The sequence below is a fragment of the Perognathus longimembris genome, chromosome 16, assembly GCF_023159225.1.
Source record: "Perognathus longimembris pacificus isolate PPM17 chromosome 16, ASM2315922v1, whole genome shotgun sequence".
Taxonomy (NCBI): domain Eukaryota; kingdom Metazoa; phylum Chordata; class Mammalia; order Rodentia; family Heteromyidae; genus Perognathus; species Perognathus longimembris.
Genome location: NC_063176.1, coordinates 23,207,213 through 23,229,907, shown reverse-complemented (window position 1 = coordinate 23,229,907; position 22,695 = coordinate 23,207,213). Strand labels below are relative to the sequence as shown.

The window sequence follows — 22,695 nt, the reverse complement described above, 5'->3', positions numbered from 1 at the left end:
ATAGTATAACCCCAGGAGGTATAGAGCCTGTATTTCAAGAAATATCAAGTGTGGACTAGAACCATCTCCACTGAATTCAATTCAGACTCTGCTGGTTAACTAGCTGTATGGACTTGGAGCAAACTCTCCTATCTTAAACCTGTGTGCTGTTTACATGAAAGGCTCACTGTATCAGGGGCCTCTGTGCTGCTGTACTTAACATGCATAAAGTGTAATGGCACAGTACTGGCCTCGAAGCATGAAAATGTTCAACAGTTACCTTCTAGAGTGCCAGAGATGGACAGTGGATGGATAAAAGAAACACAAAAGCCTGTAAGTAGATAGAACTTTATTAAATGGAGCCAGTTGTCTCTGTACATTTTAAAGTATTTATTAAGCCTTGGGGATAGATAAATTCTCCAAAGATTATGTTAAAGTGACTGATGTCTTATTGGTGTCTTTCGATTTGGTACATGCACCACTAGTTTCTAATGTCATATAATGCTAAGACTTAAAACTGTTTTGAGTACTCTAAGATTAAATAACTGTTTGGATATATTGAAATAAATTGTTCAATGTTAACTATTGGATTAATACACAATCATTTTACTGAGCCAGAACATTAATTTCCCATTCACTTTAATTTGACAAGATAATGTCCTTTCATGGAAATATTAAGCACTTCAGAAGAGCCCAAATGAAGGCATATTCATACATGACAGTGAGCCAACATAATTCAGTAACTGAATAGGAAAATCCTATTTGAAAAGTAAATAATATTTCTATAAAGACAGACTTTTACTCAAAGGGTTAAAAAATACACCAAGTAAGTACATGAATACATTGATTTTGCTCACTGTTTTTGTGACTGCCTTCTAATAGTTTGTGAAGCAATTTGAGAATAGTTTATTATTTTGATAGTATAATCTTTCCTAGCTTATGACATGCTTCTAATTTATGTGTTTAAAATTAGCAGCATGGCATTTTTTATTTGCATGCTTTTCCTGAAGATATATGTATCAGTGAAGCTTTGAGAAGGGAATTTATCAGGCACAATTGCATATGCATTAAACAAAGAGTAAGAACAGACAATCCTAATAGGGTTTTCATTTATGGATCCTTTAGTGTAGGATTCCCCAAGGATGGTGGTCAACATTAATTAAAAATCTTGAAGTCTTTAAACCACAATTACTTCTGTGTGTGGCATAGTAAAGAGCTTTGAATAATCCCCTAGAACAAAGGGCATACCAAAAATGTTCAGCTTTCTTATTGTTTTTATGTAGATGCTTCTGCAAAGCAAATCTTCAGTCCTCAGGATTGACCCAAGTCTAGCTGAGATCCGAGGATCAAGGTTTGAAGGCAGCTCAGGCAGATAAATAGATGAGACTCTTAGCTCCATCTAACCAGCAAAAAGCCTGAAATATAGGCGTGTCTCAGGTAGTACAATGACAAAATAAGGAAAAGTGTGAGTCCCTGAGTTTCACCCCCAGTACCTGCACCGGAAAATGAAAAAGATTGACCAAAAGATTGACACGAGTTGTTGTTCTACAGAAGCAATGGTTTATATTTATAATTTGATACACAAGATAGAAAAAGAGTAGCTTTGCGACACATCTGATGGACGTTATATTATCTGCAGGTGTCAGAAGAAACTCTTTAGACACACTTGAAATGGTAGAAAGAGGCACAAATTATGTGTCTGCCACAGGTCTCACATGCATATAAGAATACTCATATGGATAAGCCATCCTTCGAGAACTTTAGCAGCCTGAACACAGTACACAATTGTTTCAGCCATCCATTCCTGTGCTCAATCAGTGCAGTGCTTTCTGTGCAGTAAGGTGCGTCAAAGGTTCACATACATCATTTGTCCTAGCTCACTGTAGCACGACATGCTCAGAGAGATGAGTTTCATCATCAAATGCAATGCAAGTACAATGTCCAAATAGAAATAATATGCTGTGCACTGTGCCATGAAAATATGTCTTTAAAAATGCATTGGCTCCATGTACTTAATATGCAAATCCAGTTCCTGCGGAACCCCGCCCAGCCCGTGGGCTGTGTGTGCATGTGTCATCACTTATCTAATGGAATCTGTAGGAAGGCAGCCTAGCGTTATACTTTGTTTCTGATGCTCCTGTTGACAAACACAGCAATTATTTAGTGACATTGTGAGTCTCTAAAGGCAATAAAAATTTTAAACAGAGCACTCTGTCAAAATTTCAATAACTTGACCACACAAAGAAAATACTTAATAGTTTTTTAAAAGACTATGCATATTTAATATGAATAAAGTTACCATTTGGAACTAGTGTGATTTTTTTCAATTATTTCCTCCTAGGTTGGGCACCGAGGAACCATTAGAGACTATCCAGGCTTTAGCCCCTCCGCGGATGCTGAAGGTGTTCGGAAAGCAATCAGAGGAATTGGTGAGTAATGCTTTATGATTCCGTTCTCATATTGGAGAAAATAGGAAAGTCACCCTCTATAGGAGGGTTGGTCTGTCCAAATTAACCTCCTCAATTAGACAAATTGTCAGAGCTTTTTCCAAGTGTGAAACAGCGGTGAAAGTTATACAGGAACCTACTTGTAGTAAATACAGCATTTTCCATACTGACTTCATGTTAAACACTACAACCACAATGGATGCTACCACATTCATGATTATCATCATCATCATCGTCATCATTATTACCATCATTGTCACCATCACAACCATCATCCTCATTATCACTATCACAAACATCATCATCATCACCACCATCATCTTCTTTTTCATCATCACCATCTCCGCTACCTCCATCCTCATAATCCATAGTTCCAGATAGAACCCTTGTCCATTCTTTTCAGATTTCATTCCCACCCACTGCCTGGAGAAAAATCACCATCCTAAATTAGCATTTATTCCCATGAAACTGTCAGAACCAGAACTACATATTGTTTTGTATGGCCTCGGCCAGTATAAAATGGAATTATGCTATACATTCTTCTGTCATTTGTTTTTATCCCTGAACATAATGTCTTTGAGATTTATCCATGTTGACATGTTTAGCTCTAGTCCATTAATTTTAACTGCACAGTAGTCTATTGCATACTGCATCATAAAATGGGAACATTGATGAAACATTTAAATTGCCTACAATTCTTTTCTATTACAGTATAAAAATACTGCAATGAATATTCCTGCTAATGTTTCATTGCTCACATTTGCCAACATTTCTCCTAGAAAATGACAAGAAGTGGAATTTCCCAGTGGAAGGAGAGGCTTATTTTCAAATTCACTAAAATTTTGCCCAAATGCTCTTCAAAATGAATGTAGAAATTGGCATTCTTTCTGCTCTGTAGTGTTCCACATACTTCCTCAGATTTTCCAGTTGACTAGGTCTAACTTGTGTCTGTCTCTGTATTTGCTTTCTCTCTCTTCTTCCCTATCCCCAACTAGTGATGTCGTTAAGTATTCTCATGAATTTGCTTCCCCTTTCCTGTGCATTACTTCATCTGCTTCATACATCTGCTTCCTTTATTTTTATTTCCTTAATTTTTTATTTATATTTGTTCTTCCAACTGGATTGTCTTCTTCATGATTGGAAGAAGAGGTTTGTCTGTTTTGTTTGTTTTGTCTTTTTACTAATTTCTGCGTACAACTCTTATAATTTCAAGCCATGGAGAGATCTTCTCCATGTCTGGTTTAATTTAACATCTACAGTGACCTTTTGCTTACAAACAATATCTAGGCATGAAATACGAGAGAGAGAGATGTGGATCAGAGATAGGAATATATCTCTGGAGCTCCTCAGTTCTTGTCACCCCACTTAGAAGCCATGTGACACTGGCAAGTGAAACAACTCTTCATTTTTAAACTTCATCTTTAGAACAGTTTAATCCTGTCTGCTTCCAGCACCTTGGTAACTGGCAGCTGTGATAAGAAATAAAAAGAGGACCACATGGTAGTTTCTTTTGAAATTCCAGGTCCTGTTATCTAGAGGGAAAAGGACCTGGATGTCAGGAGCAGGGATGAAACCCTTTTGGTGGCTCACACCTGTAATTATAGCGATTCAGGAAGCTGAGAGCAGGAGGGTCATGGCAAAAAGTTCACAAGAGTTCATGTCAACCACTGAAAAGTTTTACATGGTTGTGATGCATCTGCCATACAAGATACCCCAGAGTCATAAACAGAAAATTTCAGTCCAGGTCAATGTTGGCAAAAACCAAGACCCAATTCAAAAGAATAACTAAAGCACAAGAGTCTGGGGATGTGACTCAAGTAGCAAAGCACCTACCTGGCAAGCAAAGGACCCTGAGTTCAAACCCTAGGACTGGATTAAAAGAAAAAAAAAAAAAAAGAATGGAGGTGAGAGCTAAGAGCAGTAGTAAAACAGTCCGGAACCTTCTAAAGTGAAGCAGGAAGTTCTTTGTGTTTCTCTCTATGTCAGTTCTATAGAAAGAAGAAGCTAGTAATTAACAAAGTTGTTCTATTCTCAAAAAAAAAAAAAAAGCCCAGATAAAAGTTTTGATTTCCTATTCTAAAAGCTAGGCAAAGAAAGGAAAATCACAACCTGAAGAGAAGTTGGAGATTAAATATGAAAACCCCTACATTTTTGCATAGACCATTGCTTTTTTGCTCAACACAGATACTGAGCATTGCTGGGTCAGTAATGAGTAAACTAATTTTGGTTTCACTTAGGAACGGATGAGAAAACACTCATCAGTATTCTGACCGAGCGGTCAAATGCACAGCGACAACTGATTGCCAAGGAATATGAAGCAGCATATGAGAAGGTATGGTGTGGTTAACAGGCCGGGTACTCAAGTCCCTATTGTGCCATGGTCACTGCTACATGACTGTGTCCTCAGAGCTGTGGCTTCAGGTCACTGTGGCAGGTGGCACTTGTGTATTCAGCCCTGAACCTGGAATCCAGCCCTCTAACTGGCTGAGTACCCCTGAGCCTCTGTTACTGTGGAATAAAGAAAGTTGCCCTAGGCTAGTGATCCTAAGGCAGGAATGAATTTGCTACCCTCAAGACACTTGGCTTGCATATTACAAATACGATTGGGGAGGGCTGGAATCATTTGGAGTCTCTAATGAGTGGTGGTCAGGGATGCAGCTAGGCATTGTCCACAGCACAGGACAGTTCGACAGCTATCTGATAAATCGTTTCTCATGTGATCCTTAAATTTTCTCTAATTTTAGAGTAGTTATAGGAGCTAATCCCAGATGCTTGTGGGGTAGAGACAGGAGGATCATGGTTTAAGGCCAGTCCAGGTGGTTAGCTTAAAGTCCTACCTCCAAAACACACTAAAGCAAAAGGATTTGGGGTGACTCATGTGTTAGAGCAAGACCCTGGGTGCAATCCTTACTACTGTGAAGGGGGAAGAGAAGAGGAAAGGAGGGAAGAAGGAAGGAAGCAAGTTGTATAATTATAAGATTTGAAATTCAAAGGAAAATCCCTAACCATGTAATAACAAGTAAGACTTGGTCTTACACAGTTTATTTGTTCATCTGGTATTTGTTATGTGCTATGTCAGGAGCCATCTGAGACCCTGGCGATTCAGTAGTATGAAAAGCAGTTCCTCTGTTCTCCCATGAGACCAACATACTCTTAGAAAAAAATAATAATAAATAAACCCAGATATTGGGAAGTGTTATGAAAATGAGGTGATCTGCTGGTGACAGACCCTGAGAGAAAGTGATGAAAAGGTGTTAGTGAGAGGGTGCTGCTGACTCCTGGCTAAGACTAAACAATGCTGCGATTCTCCTGTGCTAGTCTGGGGGTGAAGAGCGGTGCAGCTACCAGAGGGTAGAGAAAATGCAAATGCCCTGCAGATGTAAGCAGCTGGGCATATAGAAGAGATAGGATTCCAATATGACAAATGTAGAATTGAAAGGAGCAGAGGGAGCGGACGGATGAGCTTGAGGATATTCTGGGCCTTGCATCTTTATTTTATTTTATTTTTATTTTTGAGACAGAGTTTTGTTATGTTGTCCAGGCTTGCTCAAATGACCCACTCACCTCAGTCTTCCAAGTACTTGGGACAACAGTGTGTTTTATTCGTTATGAAACTCTTTCTCACTATATTGTCCATTGTGACTTCAAATTCCTGGATTCAAGGGAGATTTCTTCCTTATCCAGCAGGTGCTGGAACTACAGGCATGTGCTGTGGTGACCATCTAGGGCCTTGAGTCTTGATACAGAGGTTAGACTTTTAGGACAATGGGGAATTCTCCGAAATTTGTAAGCAGAATATAATTAAATTTTTAATTGTGAAATATTACTACCGTGCTCAGGATTTTGCACACTGCGTGTGGTAAGACATACTTTAAGGTACTTTTCTACATGCTTGAAGCCTTAGATCCAATCCTTAGCACTGCCGAGGTGGGGGAGAGCGGGTGTTAAGGATTATATCCAACTTACCTTTAAGAGTCAGGTACCTATAAATACACGTCAAAGTGACTGGCATCTGGCTAGGCAACACAATCACTTGTAGGGAACATGAACAACCCATTGACCTCTATTGTCAGGGCTGTAAAAAAAATGGAGGAAAGGTCAGTGTAAAAGGTAAGAAGCTCTTCTCATAGTGGGATAGAATAAGAGCATGTGAAATAAGATGCAAACTCTTAGGCTGAAGACAGATGATAATGGAATTTAGCATGTAGACAAGGAATAAACACTGTAGCAATTAAAGCAGAGCTATCAACCATTGGCTGGATTCTGTCTGTTTCAGCAGGAACATGACCCTGCTGTGCCCCTAAGAGCGTGGTGGGTTTGATGTGTGTCATCATGGCTGCCAGCCTCTGTATCAGGGCTGAACACAATCAGGGCCAGAAAAAAGTATTATTCAGTATCATCCTTTTGACTATTGGTGATAGAAACCATGTTACCTAGCTTAAGGTAAGGTGTAAGCACAGTTTCTAAGTATAATGTCAATAAGTACTTCTGCCTACTGCCACATCTAGGGCTGCGTTTGCAATCGCTACCAAAAGAAATTGCTTCTGACATATCCTAGTGCTATACTCTCACCAGAGGAAAATGATCAGCCCTACGGTCTTCCTGCATTCTTGAGTTCATTGGAGTCTCAGAGAAGCAGGATACCCATGATTCCAGTAGCTACATGCCTGCTGGGTGTGGATTGTGAGGCTCCTCCCTCCTCTTCCTCTTCCCTGGTCACCACCCAAGCGAGGCAAAAGAGGAAAGACTAGGCAAGCAGGAGGAGAAGGCGACCTGGTAGAGACAATGTCCCCTCTTCTTTCAGGGGACAGTCCGCCCCCTCTCCCTGAAGACACGAGGGAAACCAGGATAAGTTCTGACGGAAGCTGTACCCCTGATGACCTTGGATCAGCCCCATGCAGAACACAGGCACCCTCCCTTGGGGTGAGGGGGGCAGTGACCCAGGCAGATGCCAGAACAGTCGAGATGCACCTAAAAGGGCCATAAAAGAGGGCTCCATGAGTCTGTATGAGGCTGCTGATTTCCTGCCTACTTCTCACTCTCCCCCTCCCCCACCATCCTCCTTGTCTAGGAAGCAAGTAGACCTCATATAGCAGCAAGCTGCCCTCCCAGCCGGGAGGCCTGATTGGAGACTTGTACCAACCCATCTGGATCTAAGAGGCTTTCCTCAGTTTCCTTGATTCTTATTCTCACTTTTAAATAAACTTTACCTCTGCTCCTATTTTTCTTGCCTCATTTTTCTTTATTTAGTGAAGGAATGAAAAGACCCAAGGTCTTTAGAGCACATCATAATCACTCAAAATGTAGGAAATGTGGTTTTATTTTTATACTTTTATTAGTTATTATTTTAATTGTGTATAAATGTGGTATACAGTGTGATGATTTGATACATGTGTACTAATCAAATCAGGGTAGGGGAAATTCTGACATCATGATGCTCATACAGAAATCCCTCCTTCCCTTCCTTCTTTTCTCCTCCCTCCTTGCTTCTCTTCTTCCTTCCCTTTCTGTCTCTGTCTGTCTGTCTGTCTCTCTCTCTCTTTTTTGTCTGGTCCTGGGGCCTGAACTCAGAGTGTGGACACTGAGCCTGAGCCTTTCTAAGGACTAGCCTGTTCGAGGCTAGTGCTCTACCACTTGAGCCACAGTTCTATTTCTGGCTTTTTAGTGGTTAATTGGAGAGAAGAGCTCATGGACTTTCCTGCCCAGGATGGCTTCAAGCAACAATCCTCAGATCTCAACCTTCTGAGTAGCTAAGATTACAGGCATGAGCCACTGATACCCAGCTCTTTTGGCATTCTTTTAAAAAATCCTCTATAAAACAGAACAGTTTAGAAGCAATCATAAAACATAGATTCATATCTAAGAAATATTTCCAACATCTCTGTTTCTTCCTGTGGATGGGTCTATTTTCATTTGATTTTGGTACTTAGGCTCATCATCTACAAGATGAATATAGAAACAAGTATTTTACAAATTCTTTGGGGTTTTATTTTAGGAGCTGAAAGATGACTTGAAGGGGGATCTCTCTGGCAACTTTAAGCATGTCATGGTGGCTCTCCTAACTCCACCAGCTGTGTTTGATGCGAAGCAGCTAAAGAAATCCATGAAGGTATGAGCTGGTCCTCCCCGGGGTCTGGCTATAATCAAAAGCAGGAACTCTTTCAGTAAATGCTTGAGCCCTAGTGGGTTTGGGCGCCATCTTGGTTGTGCTCTTCTGTGGTAGGATGAACCTGAAAGGGGGCAGCTATGGAAGCTTTAGCCTAGATATTCTTGGGTTAAAATGATATTTCAGATCTTTCTTTTGTTTTTCTTTTATTGTAAAGGTGATATACAGAGGGGTTACAGTTATGTAAATAAGGTAATGAGTGCATTTATTATCAAACATTGTTACTCCCTCATTTCCTTCCACTTTCCCTCCTCCTTCTCCTTTTTTTTTTTTTTATAGTGATGGTTCTGGGGCTTGAACTCAGGGCTGAGGGGCTCTCCTTGAGCTTTTGCTTAAGGCTAGCGCTCTACCACTTGAGCCACAGCTTTCCTTCTGGGTCTTTAGGTAATAGGTTGAAGGTAAGAGTTGCCCAGACTTTCCTTCCCAGGCTAGCTTCAAACTGCCAACCTCAGATCTCAGCCTCCTGAGTAGCTAGGATTACAAGTGTGACACACTAGTACCTGGCTTGTTTGCTTTTTTCACATGTTCAAATTCTCCATTGTGTCCCATTATTGAAAGTGAATAGCACTATCATAGCTTCCCTTGCTTAGGCGGAAAGCCTCGTTTTATCTGTTTAACCTGTCAGCAAGTCCCTTAGCTGTACACCAAAACCCACTACTGCCATTGTACTGTGATGATCATACCAATATCCTAGAAGTATGGTGGTACATCCTCTATGCTTTCTTTGTTCAGCTGGATGTAGATGTAGAGAATCTACAGCTATACCCTTAAGCTCAGCACTATTATGCATTTTTAAGCCTAGATAGCCAAACTGGCATTCTTTTCAGACTACTAACTCTGTGTTGCTCCCACCGTGTGACCTATGTACCTAACAACTTCCAGCATCGCCATTGCCACCAGAGTGGTCCCCACTGCTTCATTGTTTCTTCAGAGTGACATCATTCAGATACTTGGTAGCTTTCCAGACATATGCATACACTTGAGAGCCTGTACAGTCTCAGGACTATTGTTAAAGTAAACACAAAGACTTGAACCTCTTGATCTGTATGACTGTGTGAGTTTTCTGGGTCAAGTAATAGCAAACCCTTTTTACAGATCATGTCAGGTCACTTGAAGGAAAAGCCAGAAGTTTTTCTCATTTCTTTTGTTTTCTGCTGTTGGGAAGGAACCCATAGCCTTGCAAATGGTAAGCAAGCACAAGCACTCTACCACTGAACCATATCCCCAGTCCAACTCATGTTTTAAAATTATATATAAAATAGTTTTTGGGTTTTTTTATTTTTCTTTACTTTTTTGGCCATTTATTTACTAGCTTTTAAAAACAATCAGACTAAATCCTCAATCCTATTCTGTATATTCAGATGCTAGAACTGGGTAGGCAATGAAGTTAGTTCATAACATATTTATTGAGAGGAAGGTGGGATGGGGGCGGGTTATATAGGTTTGAGCCGTAAGCCAGATTCTATTCACCCCACCAGCAGGAATAGGAGTCATTTTATCTATTATGGAAAAAAGCATGGCAAAATAGAGTCAGATGTACAAGAGATGTGTTATGAGAAACACTAGTGGAGATCTAAGAGGACATAGCATGGAAGGTGGATGAGCTTGAGACTACACAGCAAGTCTGACATCTAGGAGAGAGGGGAGAGAACAAGCCGATTCAGATAGGAAAAGACTTGGTGGACAGTGCAGCTCTGAGGAAGGCTTGCCAGGCTGAAGATTGCTCTTGAGTGCTATTGGTCCTTCTGTGCTGGACAGAAATGGCCTAGCTCCAAGACCTCTGCTGTGCTCACTCATTAGCCAAGAGCATTCTGGGGAGAGGGCATCCTCAGTGGGCATTTGAACAGATCCAAGGGTGTACCAGTCAGAAGCTGTTGGCCAGCTACATTCTTTGCAGCAGGTAGCCTTGAAGTAAATGAAATGTGAACATCATGCCTCTATGGCTTCTGCTTGGGGAAGTCTAGCAGTTATAATAGTGGACATGTATTCTAATATGTTCTCTTGTATACAAAAGAAATCCAAAGCGCTGCAGTCCAGGACTGAATGTGGTGGCATCATCATTATCAATCCTAAAGCTATTCCACCTTTAGCCCATGGCTTCCACTTCTTGATTAAAGATGACAGCCATGGCATCTCTGTACCAGTCAACTGCAAAGGACAGAGAAAAAATCAAGTTTCATCCTCTTCATGGACACTCCTAGAATAAGCACATGAGACTAACACATATATTGCATTGGTCAGAATTTAGTTATATGGATAAACCTTGATGTAAAGGAAGGTAAGGAATATTGCTCATGTTTATTCAGTTAGGTGCTTAGCTAAAATTTAGAATGCCTATTACTAAAGAAGGATCACAAAAGAAATTGCTGGCAACCAGGAGTTCATGTCAGAGGGACAAAACTCAATCTTTGTTGAGCTGTTTCCTTGGCCTCATTTGGTCAAGTCCTGATGCAAACAACCTTCTCTTGTGGCTCATTGATACTAATATAAACAAGACTGCAGGGTAACTGGTTCCCCAGCCAGCTAGGTCCCTGGCGCACATTACTGAAGATTTGAAAAGCTTCACATATGAAGAGGATCATTCATGATGACTCACATAATCTGTGGTGCAAAGGTGAACTTTCATTCAAAATAATTGCAGAGCCTTTTCTAAGCCTATTGGCAAGTTTTCTTAATGGAATGTATCCTATCAAACGGTCACTTCTGATCTTTAATGGCAAAGTCTTTTTTTTCCCTTCACATTCTTTCTTCTTACAATTATTCAGTTGATTTTTTTTTTTGCACAAGAGAAGGAAACTCCTTGCAGAATTTGATGTTCGTTTACTCTAGCTGACTCATGTTATTTTAATACTGGAATGCATGGGAAATTGAAAATTTGTTGTAGAGCAATATGAGATTGTATATTGATTTACTCAAAACTGTTCCTTCATCTGTATAAAATAAGATATTAAGACTGAAAGGCATGAAATTAAGTTTTTTTAAAGTGATCTAATGATTAGATTTCCTTTCCCTTTCTAGGGTACTGGAACAGATGAAGATACTTTGATTGAAATCTTAACTACCAGGACAAGCAGGCAAATAAAGGAGATCTCTCAAGCCTATTATTCAGGTAATCCCATTTTCTGCTTACCTTTGCAACTATCCACACACATATGAGCCAAATAGGTGTTCTCAGAATTCTTCCAATTACTTCACAAGACATTTCAAGAAAGCAAGAGTTGCAGCATAAAGGATGCATTCTAAAATGGGTCATGGATTTTTTTTTTTTGGAGAAAATTAGGGTGTGATCTGAGCCAGAAATTACAGCCACCATGGATTTTCTCTCAGCAATCACTTAATTAAATCAACCATTTTCATCAAAATAAGAGACTCAAATCATTGTGTACTATCATTATATGTTTAAAAAAAAAACACCTCTCAGAGTACACTTGTGATTTTTAGCATGTGAAATTAGATGAGCCATTCAAGGGATGTGGTGAGAATGTAAATCCAGTGTAATTAGCTGAAGTCCTAAAGATCTGCTCGATGTATAAAAATGTGACAGTCCTTACAATGCTCTTCTGACTCTACCCAGTGTGACTTCACTTGTTAAATTACAGTCCCCATCAGACTGTTATTACCTTAGACACCAGGCCACAAGTTCAAGTGTTTCCAGGCCATACATGTAGGTAACCAACTGACTACAAATCCCGGGTTTTCACAGCCTTCTCAGGTTCAGTGGCTCAGTGGAATGACTTGCAGAACTCATGATAGTTCTCCACTTTTAATTATAGTTCTATTATGAAGGATATCAGTCAGGGCCTGCTAATGAAGACACACATCAATAGAGATCTGGCAAAGTTCATCCAGTCTAAAGTTTCTGGTCACACAGATGTAGTACTAAACAGAAAACTCTCATCATTGCTGCTATCCGTAGTTTTTATTGGGGTTTCATTCCATAGGCATCATTGATTGAATCATTGTCCATGTCTGCAGTTCATCCCTTCCCCAGAGAAAAGGCGGTGTCTTATAGCGCAAAGCCTCAATTCTCTAATCTAGTCTTTCTGAGGTGACTACTCTGAATTCTGAGTTGTGTTGTTTGTATAGACTCAGAGGATTATCACAAGTAACAAAGACCAGCTGTATGCTGATGGCTCACACCTATAATCCTAGCTAGTTAGGAGGCTGAGATCTGAGAATTGTGGTTCAAAGCTAGCCTGGGGAGGAAAGTCCATGAGACTTTTCCAGAAGTGAAGCTGTAGCTCAAAGTGGTAAAGCATTAGCCTTGAGTGAACGATCTCAGGGATATGTCAAGGGCCAGAGTTCGAGCCTGAAGCCCCATGACCAACAAATGAGAAAAACAGACTGATTACTTGGAAAATTCTAAGGACATAGAGCTTATCGCCACAGATGAAGGAAAAACACACCAGCTTAATTCTTTACATATATATATATATATATATATTTGTATTATCAAACTGAATTACAGAGAGGTTACAGTTTCATACATTAGGCATTGGATACATTTCTTGTAGTTTGTTACTCCCTCCCTCATTCCCCCTCCCCCCCTCTCCCTTCCCCTTCCCCCTCCCCCCATGAGTTGTTCAGTTGTTCAGTTCATTTTCACCAAACAGTTCGTAAGTATTGCTTTTGTAGTTGTTTGTCTTTTTTTTACCCTGTGTCTCTCGATTTTGGTATTCCCTTCCAATTTCCTGGTTCTAATCAGCTTAATTCTTTAATATGAAATAGCCGCTTATTACTCTTTCGAGGTTCCTTATGGGAACTATGATTTCTAAATTTGTGTCCCTGGAAAGTCAGTTTTGTATACTAGAGCTTTTGCAATAGAAGAGGCCCAACAAAAGAGTCTTCTGGGCTCCAGATGGGTATTTGAGAGGATGATTTGGGAAATTCTCATTAGGAAGTAAATACCTATTAATGAAACTCACTGTTTTATTATTGCTATACTAATGATCTAGTAAAAAACTAAAATAGAAACAGCACTAGGTATTTTAGTGGAGAGAACTTAATGTAGTGAATTGCACCAATACGTTTTGGGGCCTAAAAAGATAAAAACAGAAGAGAAGGATAATAGAGCATATCAACCCCAGGGTTGGGACAATAAAGGAAAGAGGTTGGGATTATCTGTAAGTAGAAGTTCAGAAGACAGATACTGCCTGCCTGCTATTGGTACCTAAGGGGTCAGAGGAGAGGCTCTAGGAGTAGTTAAGACCTCTGTGAAGAGGATGCTCTCTGGCTAGGGCCAGAACCTCCATGGTACTGCAAGAGACTTGTTCTAGAAAATAAGAGATGCCACCAGGGTAAAAGCTCTCTGTTTTGACACTGAAATGTGTAGAGGCAAATAGCATTCCCTTCTTTCCCCCTTCTGCCCTCCATTCTCCTGCCTCTCTCTCTAAGTGTGCAGTATAACTAGAACTGGGTGAATTTGGAAAGAATGGGAGCATTGCTTAATAATAGATACAAGTGAGTTCACTGTTGGTTTATAAAGCATCTGGCCTATACTATTTTAATTTAACAAATTTTACACACATGCACACCACACACCACACACACACACACACACATCGTCAGAGCAGAGACTCTGTCCTAAAGAAGATTGTTTTTCCCAGTGTCTTTCAGAAGCTTGATGCTCTATGAGGGGACCTAGATTTATGTACCAGCCATCTTAGGACATAAGGTCTGTGAGGATAGGGAGTTTTGTCTGTTTCATTCACTATTTCTTTTCTAGTGCTCCAAACAGTGGAGAAATAAGTCCAATTCTTTATGGATGAATGGTTGCAAATATGATGCATGATAACAGCTTGAAGTTTCCAATGCCTCAATTTCTATACTTATAAAACTCTTTAAGGCTACAAGGAGTAGAATTACATCTAGGTTACCTTGATTAGTAAAAGTTAGTGGTACACAGGAGGCTCAAGAAGAAATGACATCAATTAGGTAGAGTTAAGCTTTACAGAGATTTGGGACACAGTCCTACTTTGGGGATTCATTTATCTTGTCACTGTCTCAGCATCACATATTTATCCCTCCTGTTCCTCTCACTGTTTGTTTCTGATATTCTTGACACTACCAAGAAGCTGATTTTCTTTACTAAATGATGTTTGTTTTTCTAACCAAGGCTTATATTTGTTCATGGAGGTTGGTTCCTTTTAGCTTCTGTTTTCTGAGGGATTTTTAGCATCCCTATTCCATTGCCTGTCCCCCTTTTCTTAGTAGTTTACTCCTGACAGATAAGATTCAGTGAGTTCAAGTAATCACTGCCTAAATAGAGATCATTACTTTAGGCAAAGTTCTCGTGCCAGGCCATCTCTTAGCTGCTGGCCACTGGCATTCCTGTATGAATTGTGTTGCAGCCTGCTGAGGCAAGAGTGATGGTGTTCTGCCTGTGAAGTTGACCCACATGTAAGAATCCACTTAGGAGGCTATCAATCTAACTCTCCTAGAAGAGAGCAAGTGTCTTATGTGGTTTATCCATACAATATGGCACATTACAGTTGAAATTGATTTCAATCTAAATACTCAGATTCCAGAGCTAATGGTGTGGGAAAGAACAGTGTGAATCAGCTCTAATGTCACAAAATCATATTTGTTTTTTCTATTCTCTGTTATACCTCAAAATGCATAAAGCAGTTGTGAACTTGAATTGAGATTATGTTCTTCCATGTTTTGTTTTCTTATTGTCACTTACCACTTATTAATTGCATACATTAATGGGTTGCACTGTGACATTCTCATGTATGCACAAGTTATGCATTCATCATGTCTGCCATCAATCCAACCCTTTTAATTTGCATTTTATTAGTCGAATATTCTGCAAAATATCTGAAGTGAAGAGATGCTAGGGAAGCTGCATAATTCTAAAATAGCATAATACTTTCCCAAATTCTAAAAATTTTTAAAAGGTAGCTTTATTCTTTGTCTTGGTGTTTTAAAATGTTTTTTCTAATGGGAGTGAGAAAGACAATATTATGACTGTTGCTGTTCAAATGCCATTATTAAGATAAGTAATTATACTTGTAGTCAATTTTACTTATATGAATTTCTATGAAAAATTACGAATTTCATTTAAAAAGAGGCTTAGTTTGAAGGTGTGGCTCAGATGTAAAGTGCCAGCTAATAAGTGAACGTGTGAGATATCAAGTTGGGAGTCATGGTCTTCATTCTACCCGGTAGGAGCAAGTGGATAATCTCATATCACTGTCCATAACTGACTTTCTTTGATTTAAAAGAATGAGCACTTGCATAGTTAACTTACATGGAGGTTTTGAGAATGGTGCTGAGTTCAAATGATCACTTATGCCTATGACAGTGGCTACAGGGACATCACTGCTCCTCAGGTGAAGCAGAATAGATTCACAACTGGTGGGCAGGAACTAGAGTATAGCTTTGGAGTACAGTTCTTGCCTGGCATCCCCAGCACCACAAATGAAAGGAAATGAAATAGGACACTGTACATCACAATCTATGAAAAAGGATTATAACTATTCTGTATGAAAATGTGTAAATGTATAGCACTAATTAAGGAAATATAGTATGTTTAAGGATTTGACAGTTTGAAAGCATTAAGTAGTTATTAAGTTTAGTTTAATAATGTAGAAAAAACAGTGACTTACTTAAAGTAGAGGCTTACTTCAATTATATGTAGAAAAAAGTCTGGAGCTGGGCAGTACTTTGTAGGTAGGAAATCCTCAAGACTTTCAGGAACTTAGCTCTCTGCCTGGTGACACTTTTCTTTTGTGCCATTGCTGAGATATAACCCTTCTTTCAGAGTCAGAGGTGGCTGCCTTCATAACTGGTGCTTCAGGTCTCAGTTCACAAGACAGTAGAATCAAGGAATTACTAAAAGGGGCACAGTCCCCTTCATTGCTTTAAGGAGATTTTCTAGCCAAGTCACACATGCCTGGTTATGTTTCACTGTGAAGAACTAATAGTGAAGCTGTGCCTTGCTAAGAGGAGAGATGAGAATGTAGTTTATAGTTTGTTTGCATTATGTTTTCCTAAAGGTTTGGGTTCTGTTAAGATAAAAGAAAGAAATAATGGAAACTGGAAGGCAGACTAGCAGGTTGCCCACCACTTAGCAGTTGTCAGATGAAATGAATCATGCTTCCATCCAGAGTGGCAGTCTTCCCATTCTTTGCATCAACCACAGTGCACAGCACAGGAATCGCTGCAGAAGATTGTTTCCATCTCTTCATAGTGGAACACCTGAGAGTTAAATAAAAGGGCAAGGTCTGTTTATCACTCCCTCATTGTTTGCTAGTGTTGGCATTTAACCTTTACTCTCTTTTGAAATAATATGTTTTCATTTGCCAAGGCTTAATTTTGTGCTTCTTTGGTTTCAGTATATAAGAAGAGTCTTGGAGATGACATTAGTTCTGAGACATCTGGCGACTTCCGGAAAGCGCTGTTGACTTTGGCAGATGTAAGGTCTTATCTTTTATGTTTAATTTCCTAATAAGTTGCATGCTCAGTAATAATTTTTTACAGAGCTTAAAGACATAAGCTGAGACATGAGATAGTATATTTTCTTATAAAGTGACTTGTTTATGTTAAACTGTAATGCTACCATAAGTGACATGTTTACTTAAATGCTACCATAAGTGACATGTTTAATGAAGATAATAAAAGCAGACATAGTGATTTAACAAAAAAGAAAATCTGGATTAGAAGTTTTTAAAATTAGTTTTCATAATACATTGGAAGAATTCTGATAATCCGAGGTAAGATAATTATTTGTTCACTTTCATCATAAGTGTCTCCATTTCTGGAACATATTTATTTTCTTCTGGACTTGAAGGGATTTTTATTTTTTTTAAGTAAGCAGGAAGTATGATACATAACACTTTTTTTCAGAGATGGGTGTTAAAATGAAAAATGACTATCATTCAAAATTAGCAAACACAAGGGGCCTGGGAATGTGATAGAGTGCTTGCCTAGCATACATGAAACCCTGGGTTCGATTTCTCAGCATCATATAAACAGAAAAAAGCCAGAACTGGTGCTGTGGCTCAAGAGGTAGAGTTCTAGCCTTGAGCAAAAAAAAAAAAAAAAACAAAAAACAGGAATAGTGCTCAGGTCCTGAGTCCAAGCCTCAAGACTGGCAAAAAAAAGGGGGGGGGGGCGGAATAATGGACAGAGAGAGGGAAAAAAGGAAGAGAAGGAGTAAAGAGGAGACAGAGGGGAAGTGAAATAAGCTTTAGTTTTGCCTCCTTGCAAAAGCTGTGTAGCCAGATGAGGGCACTCCTTGTTTGCTTTATTTAGAAAGCACATGAATTAGATAAGGTAAAGGAAGAGATATGCATTCACATATATATGTAAGAGAGGAAGTGATTAATTCTATATGTCACTGACTTTTCCCAGCTGATTTACACAGCTTCTAATGTGTGAGAAAATCCCAGTAACGGTTTCACCCTGACCTTTGGAAACAGCACTCATCCAAGTCAGGTGTTATGCCAGGTGGAAATAAGTCATCCTAATTATGATTTCAGTTGTTTTAAATGGTCATAGATTTATGAAGTTGAACCTATAAATCCAAATTCATAAAGCATTGCTGTAGACATGCTCTCTGATTTCCAGTCATTGTGTATGCACACGGAGATTCACAGCAGCTCACCTACCCATAGGTGGCAGAAGAGAGCATGGCTCCTAGGAAGGGTTTTAGAAAACAAAACAATGGTTCAGTCATTCTGGAAAGCAGTATGGAGAGTCCTCAGAAGGCTAACCATAGAGCTCCCCTATGACCCAGCAGCTCCACTTTTGGGCATCTATCCATAAGACCACAAACAAGAACACACTAAAGCCACCAGCACAACAATGTTCATCATAGCACAATTTGTCATAACTAAAATATGGAACCAACCCAGATGCCCCTCAGTAGACGAATGGATCAGGAAAATGTGGTACATATACACAATGGAATTTTATGCCTCTATCAGAAAGAATGGCATTGCCCCATTTGTAAGGAAATGGAAGGACTTGGAAAAAATTATACTAAGTGAAGTGAGCCAGGCCCAAAGAAACATGGAGTCTATCATCTCCCTCATAGGGAATAATTAGCACAGGTTTAGGCAAGTCACAGCAGAGGATCACAAGAGCCCAATAGCTATACCCTTATGAACACATAAGATGCTACTAAGTGAAATAAACCCCATGTTATGGAAACGAGTGTTATATCACTGTTGTAATTACTTTCAACATGCCATGTGAAACCATAGCTTCTATTGTTGATGATCCTCTTGTATCCCCTTCCTGTGGTTGTAACTGCACTATCACTGTGTCTTATCTGAGTACATTGGAAACTGTGCATACCGGTATTAGAACTAGAAAAGTGAAAGGGAATACCAAAATCGAGAGACACAGGATAAAAAGACAAATGACTACAAAAGCAATACTTGCAAAACTGTTTGGGTAAACCAAGTGAACAACTCATGGGAGGAGAGGGAAAGGGGGAGTGGAGAGGAGGGAATGAAGGAGGAGGTAACAAACAATACAAGAAATGTATCCAATGCCTAACATATGAAACTGTAACCTCTCTGTACATCAGTTTGACAATAAAAAAATAGAAAACAAAACAAAACAAAAAACCAGGGCTGGACTCATATGCTGCCTCCTAGCATTCTGTATCCACTGAGTTACTTTAACCATAAGCAATCATTTTCATATCAGTGAAACTAAAATACTGATAAAAGCCAAAGCTACATGGTGGAGTGGATCATTATTATTAAGGCTGATGATAATCAACACTTGTATTAATGGAGCAGAACCCACAATGTCAGAAGTCATCGCAATTACCTTGCACAATTAATATACATTAATAAGAATTTTCTTTTTAAAAAGCGAAAGAATTCAAAGAAAGCAAACTAACAGTAACTGAGGTCAAAGAGGCATATAAGAATTTAACATAGGAAAGTAGGAGTAAATCCACTTTGAAACATTGTAGCCAAATATTTTGTTCACTTCAAAGTAATTCAGGCATTCTTCTCTCTGTAACATGAAATAATAGTGTGCATCAGTGGAATATGAGATAATAGTGTGCATTAGTGGGATATATTTGTTACAGTTGCTGAATACATACATGCACTAGTCTGTAGTTTACAGGGGCATTCACTCTGTGTGGTACAGTCGTGTAAGTTTTGAGAAATTTAAGTCTGTGCTCTGCTCACACCTTCCTTTTCTTCTCCCTAGGATACCACTGATCGTTTCACTGTCTCTATACTTCTGCCTTTTCTACAATGTTCTATAATTTTCAGACCAGTTGTGTTCACTTAACAAGATGCCCTTAAGTTTCTGCTATATTATTCTATAGCTACACAGTTTATCACTTTTTATCCTCACATAATATTTCATTAGATGAAATATTTGTTTCATCCAAGGGATTTTTTTTAAATAAGAGTGTGTGTGAGTGTGTGTGTGGGACTTGGTGCTAAGGATTGAATTCAGAATCTAATGTTCTTACTTGAATTTTTGGCTCAAGGCTACTATTCTACCACTTGAGCCACATCTCCACTCCCAGCTTTTTGCTGGTTAATTGGAGATAAGAGCCTCTCAGATTTTTTAAAATTTTATTTATTAATTAATTTTTTGACAAGGTGTTGTGCAAAAGGGGTACAGTTACATAATAGGGCAGTGTGTACATTTCCTGTGATATCTTACACCCTGTTTTTTTTTCCCTTCCCTAGATCAGGTAGACATATATACAATACGCAGTGTACCAAAAACATATACAGTAGCCACGTAGTATACGCCAAAGGAAATTCACCTAGGACTTTAAATATAATGTCAACAATAGAGTTTGCTTATCCTTGTCTTCTATGATTATACATATATGGCTTTTGAGCTATTGTGGTCCACTGAGAGGTCTATTTTTGACCTTTATATGTTGAGTAGTTGTTTGGTTTTAGTTACATAATGTAAGGTGGCTGACCCAAACCTGTGGGAAATACCATTTGACAAGGAGTTTTTTGTTTCACAGACCTGATCTCTACTGTCTCCCCCTCCCCTGACCTTAACAGTCATATATCAAGGAGATCATGCCCCTTTGTTTTCTGTGTTCTAGGCTTGTCTCGCTCAACATTATTTTTTCAAGTTCTGACCATTTCCCTGTGAATACCAATATTTCACCATTTCCAATCGCTATGTAGTATTCCATTGTGTATAGGTACCATATTTTTTGGATCCATTCATCTGTAGAGGGGCATCTGGGTTGTTTCCATATTTTGGCTATTGTGAATTGTGCAGCAATAAACATGGAAGTGCAGATGCCTTTTTGATATCTTGAGACCTGTTGTTCAGGATAGATGCCTAGAAGTGGTATGGCTGGGTCATAGGGTAGGTCTATGTTGAGCTTTTTGAGGAACCTCCATACTGTTCTCCAAAGTGGTTGTACTAATTTGCACTCCCACCAACAATGGAGAAGGGCTCCTCTTTCCCCGCACCCCCTCCAGCATTTGTTTTTGCCTGAGTTCAGAGTGTAGGCCATTCTAATTGGAGTGAGGTGATATCTCAGGGTTGTTTTTATTTGCATTTCCTTTACTGCCAGGCATGTTGAACATTTCCTCATATGTTTCTTTGCCATTTTTATCTCTTCTCTTGTGAAGTCTCTCTTTAGCTCCTTTGCCCATTTCCTAATTGGTTTACTGGGCTTGGAGGAGGTTAATTTTTTGAGTTCTCTGTAGATGATGGATATTAGGCCTTTGTCTGTTGCTGTGCTGGTAAAGATCCTTTCCCATATGGCTGGCTGTCTTTCTGTTTTGGTGGCTATGTCTGTAGCTGTGCAGAAACTTTTTATTTTGTAGTCGTCCCATTTGTCGAGTCTCTCCCCTATCCGTTGTGCCCCTGGGACTCTATTCAGAAAGTTCCTTCCTGTGCCTATAAGTTCTAGCATCTTTCCTACTCTGTCCTTCAGTAGTTTCAAGGATCCAGGTCTGATATTGAGGTCCTTGATCCATTTTGAATTGATCTTGGTGCATGGTGATAGGCTAGGGTCTACTTTGAGTTTTCTACATATGGCTGCCCAGTTTTCCCAGCACCAGTAGTTGAAGAGGCTATGTTTTTTCCATTGTATGTCTTTAGCTCCTTTGTCGAATATCAGCTGACTCTAAGAGTGCGGTTTTATTTCTGGGTCTTCTATTCTATTCCATTGGTAAGAGTGCGGTTTTATTTCTGGGTCTTCTATTCTATTCCATTGGTCTTCCGGTCTGTTTTTATACCAATACCAGGCTGTTTTTGTTATGATGGCTCTATAATAGAGCTTGAAGTCTGGTATTGTGATACCTCCTGCACTGCTTTTTTTGCCTAGAATTGCTTTGGCTATTCTAGGTCTTTTGCTGTTCCATATGAATTTATGGGTTGCTTTCTCTATTTCAGTGAAGAATGTAGCTGGGATCTTGATGGGGATTGCATTGAATTTGTATAACAATTTGGGCAATATGGCCATTTTCACTATATTGATTCTGCCTACCCATGAGCATGGGAGGTCTTTCCATCTCCTTGTGTCTTCTTTGATTTCCCTTTTTAGATTTTTATAGTTCTCATTAAATAGGTCCTTCACGTCTTTAATTAGGTTGATCCCTAGGTAATTTACTCTTTTTTTTAGCTATTGTAAATGGTATTATTTCCGTAATTTCCTTTTCTGCTTGTACATTGCTGGTGTACAGAAAAGCTGCTGACTTTTGTGGATTGATTTTGTATCTTGCTACTTTGCCAAGGGATCTTTCCTAAGGGATCTTGATTGCTCCCAATTTAGGACAGTTAGGACTAAAACTTCTCTAAAATGTTTATGTGCAAGGTGTATTTATTTGTCTATTTTTGTGCCCGTCCTAGGGCTTGAACCAGGGCCTTGAACTCACATGTGGGTTTTTCACTCAAGGATGATGCTCTGCCATTTTGGCTATACCCCCATTTTCACCTTTTTGCTGTTTAATTGGAGATGAGAGTCTCGCAGGCTTTTCTGCCTCAGCTGGCTTTGAACCTCAAACCACAAGCCTCCTGAGTAGTTAGGACTATAGGTATGAGCCACCAGCACTCGGCCATGTGCAAGTTTTTATGTATACATCCTACTAGATATGGAGTGCTATCTTATTTGTGAATTTCATAATTCTCTAATGA

General features: G+C 39.3%; 1 protein-coding gene across 1 annotated transcript in view; it reads left to right on the top strand.

Moving 5' to 3' along the window:
• The window catches only part of Anxa3 (annexin A3), a 55,758-nt gene that overhangs the window by 16,093 nt on the left and 16,970 nt on the right, over nt 1–22,695 (top strand). Inside the window, exons 3-7 of the mRNA XM_048364565.1 lie at nt 2,321–2,408; nt 4,664–4,758; nt 8,422–8,535; nt 11,611–11,701; nt 16,932–17,011. Of these exons, the coding sequence (XP_048220522.1) occupies nt 2,321–2,408; nt 4,664–4,758; nt 8,422–8,535; nt 11,611–11,701; nt 16,932–17,011 (468 nt within the window). The remainder of the gene's footprint in view (nt 1–2,320; nt 2,409–4,663; nt 4,759–8,421; nt 8,536–11,610; nt 11,702–16,931; nt 17,012–22,695) is intronic.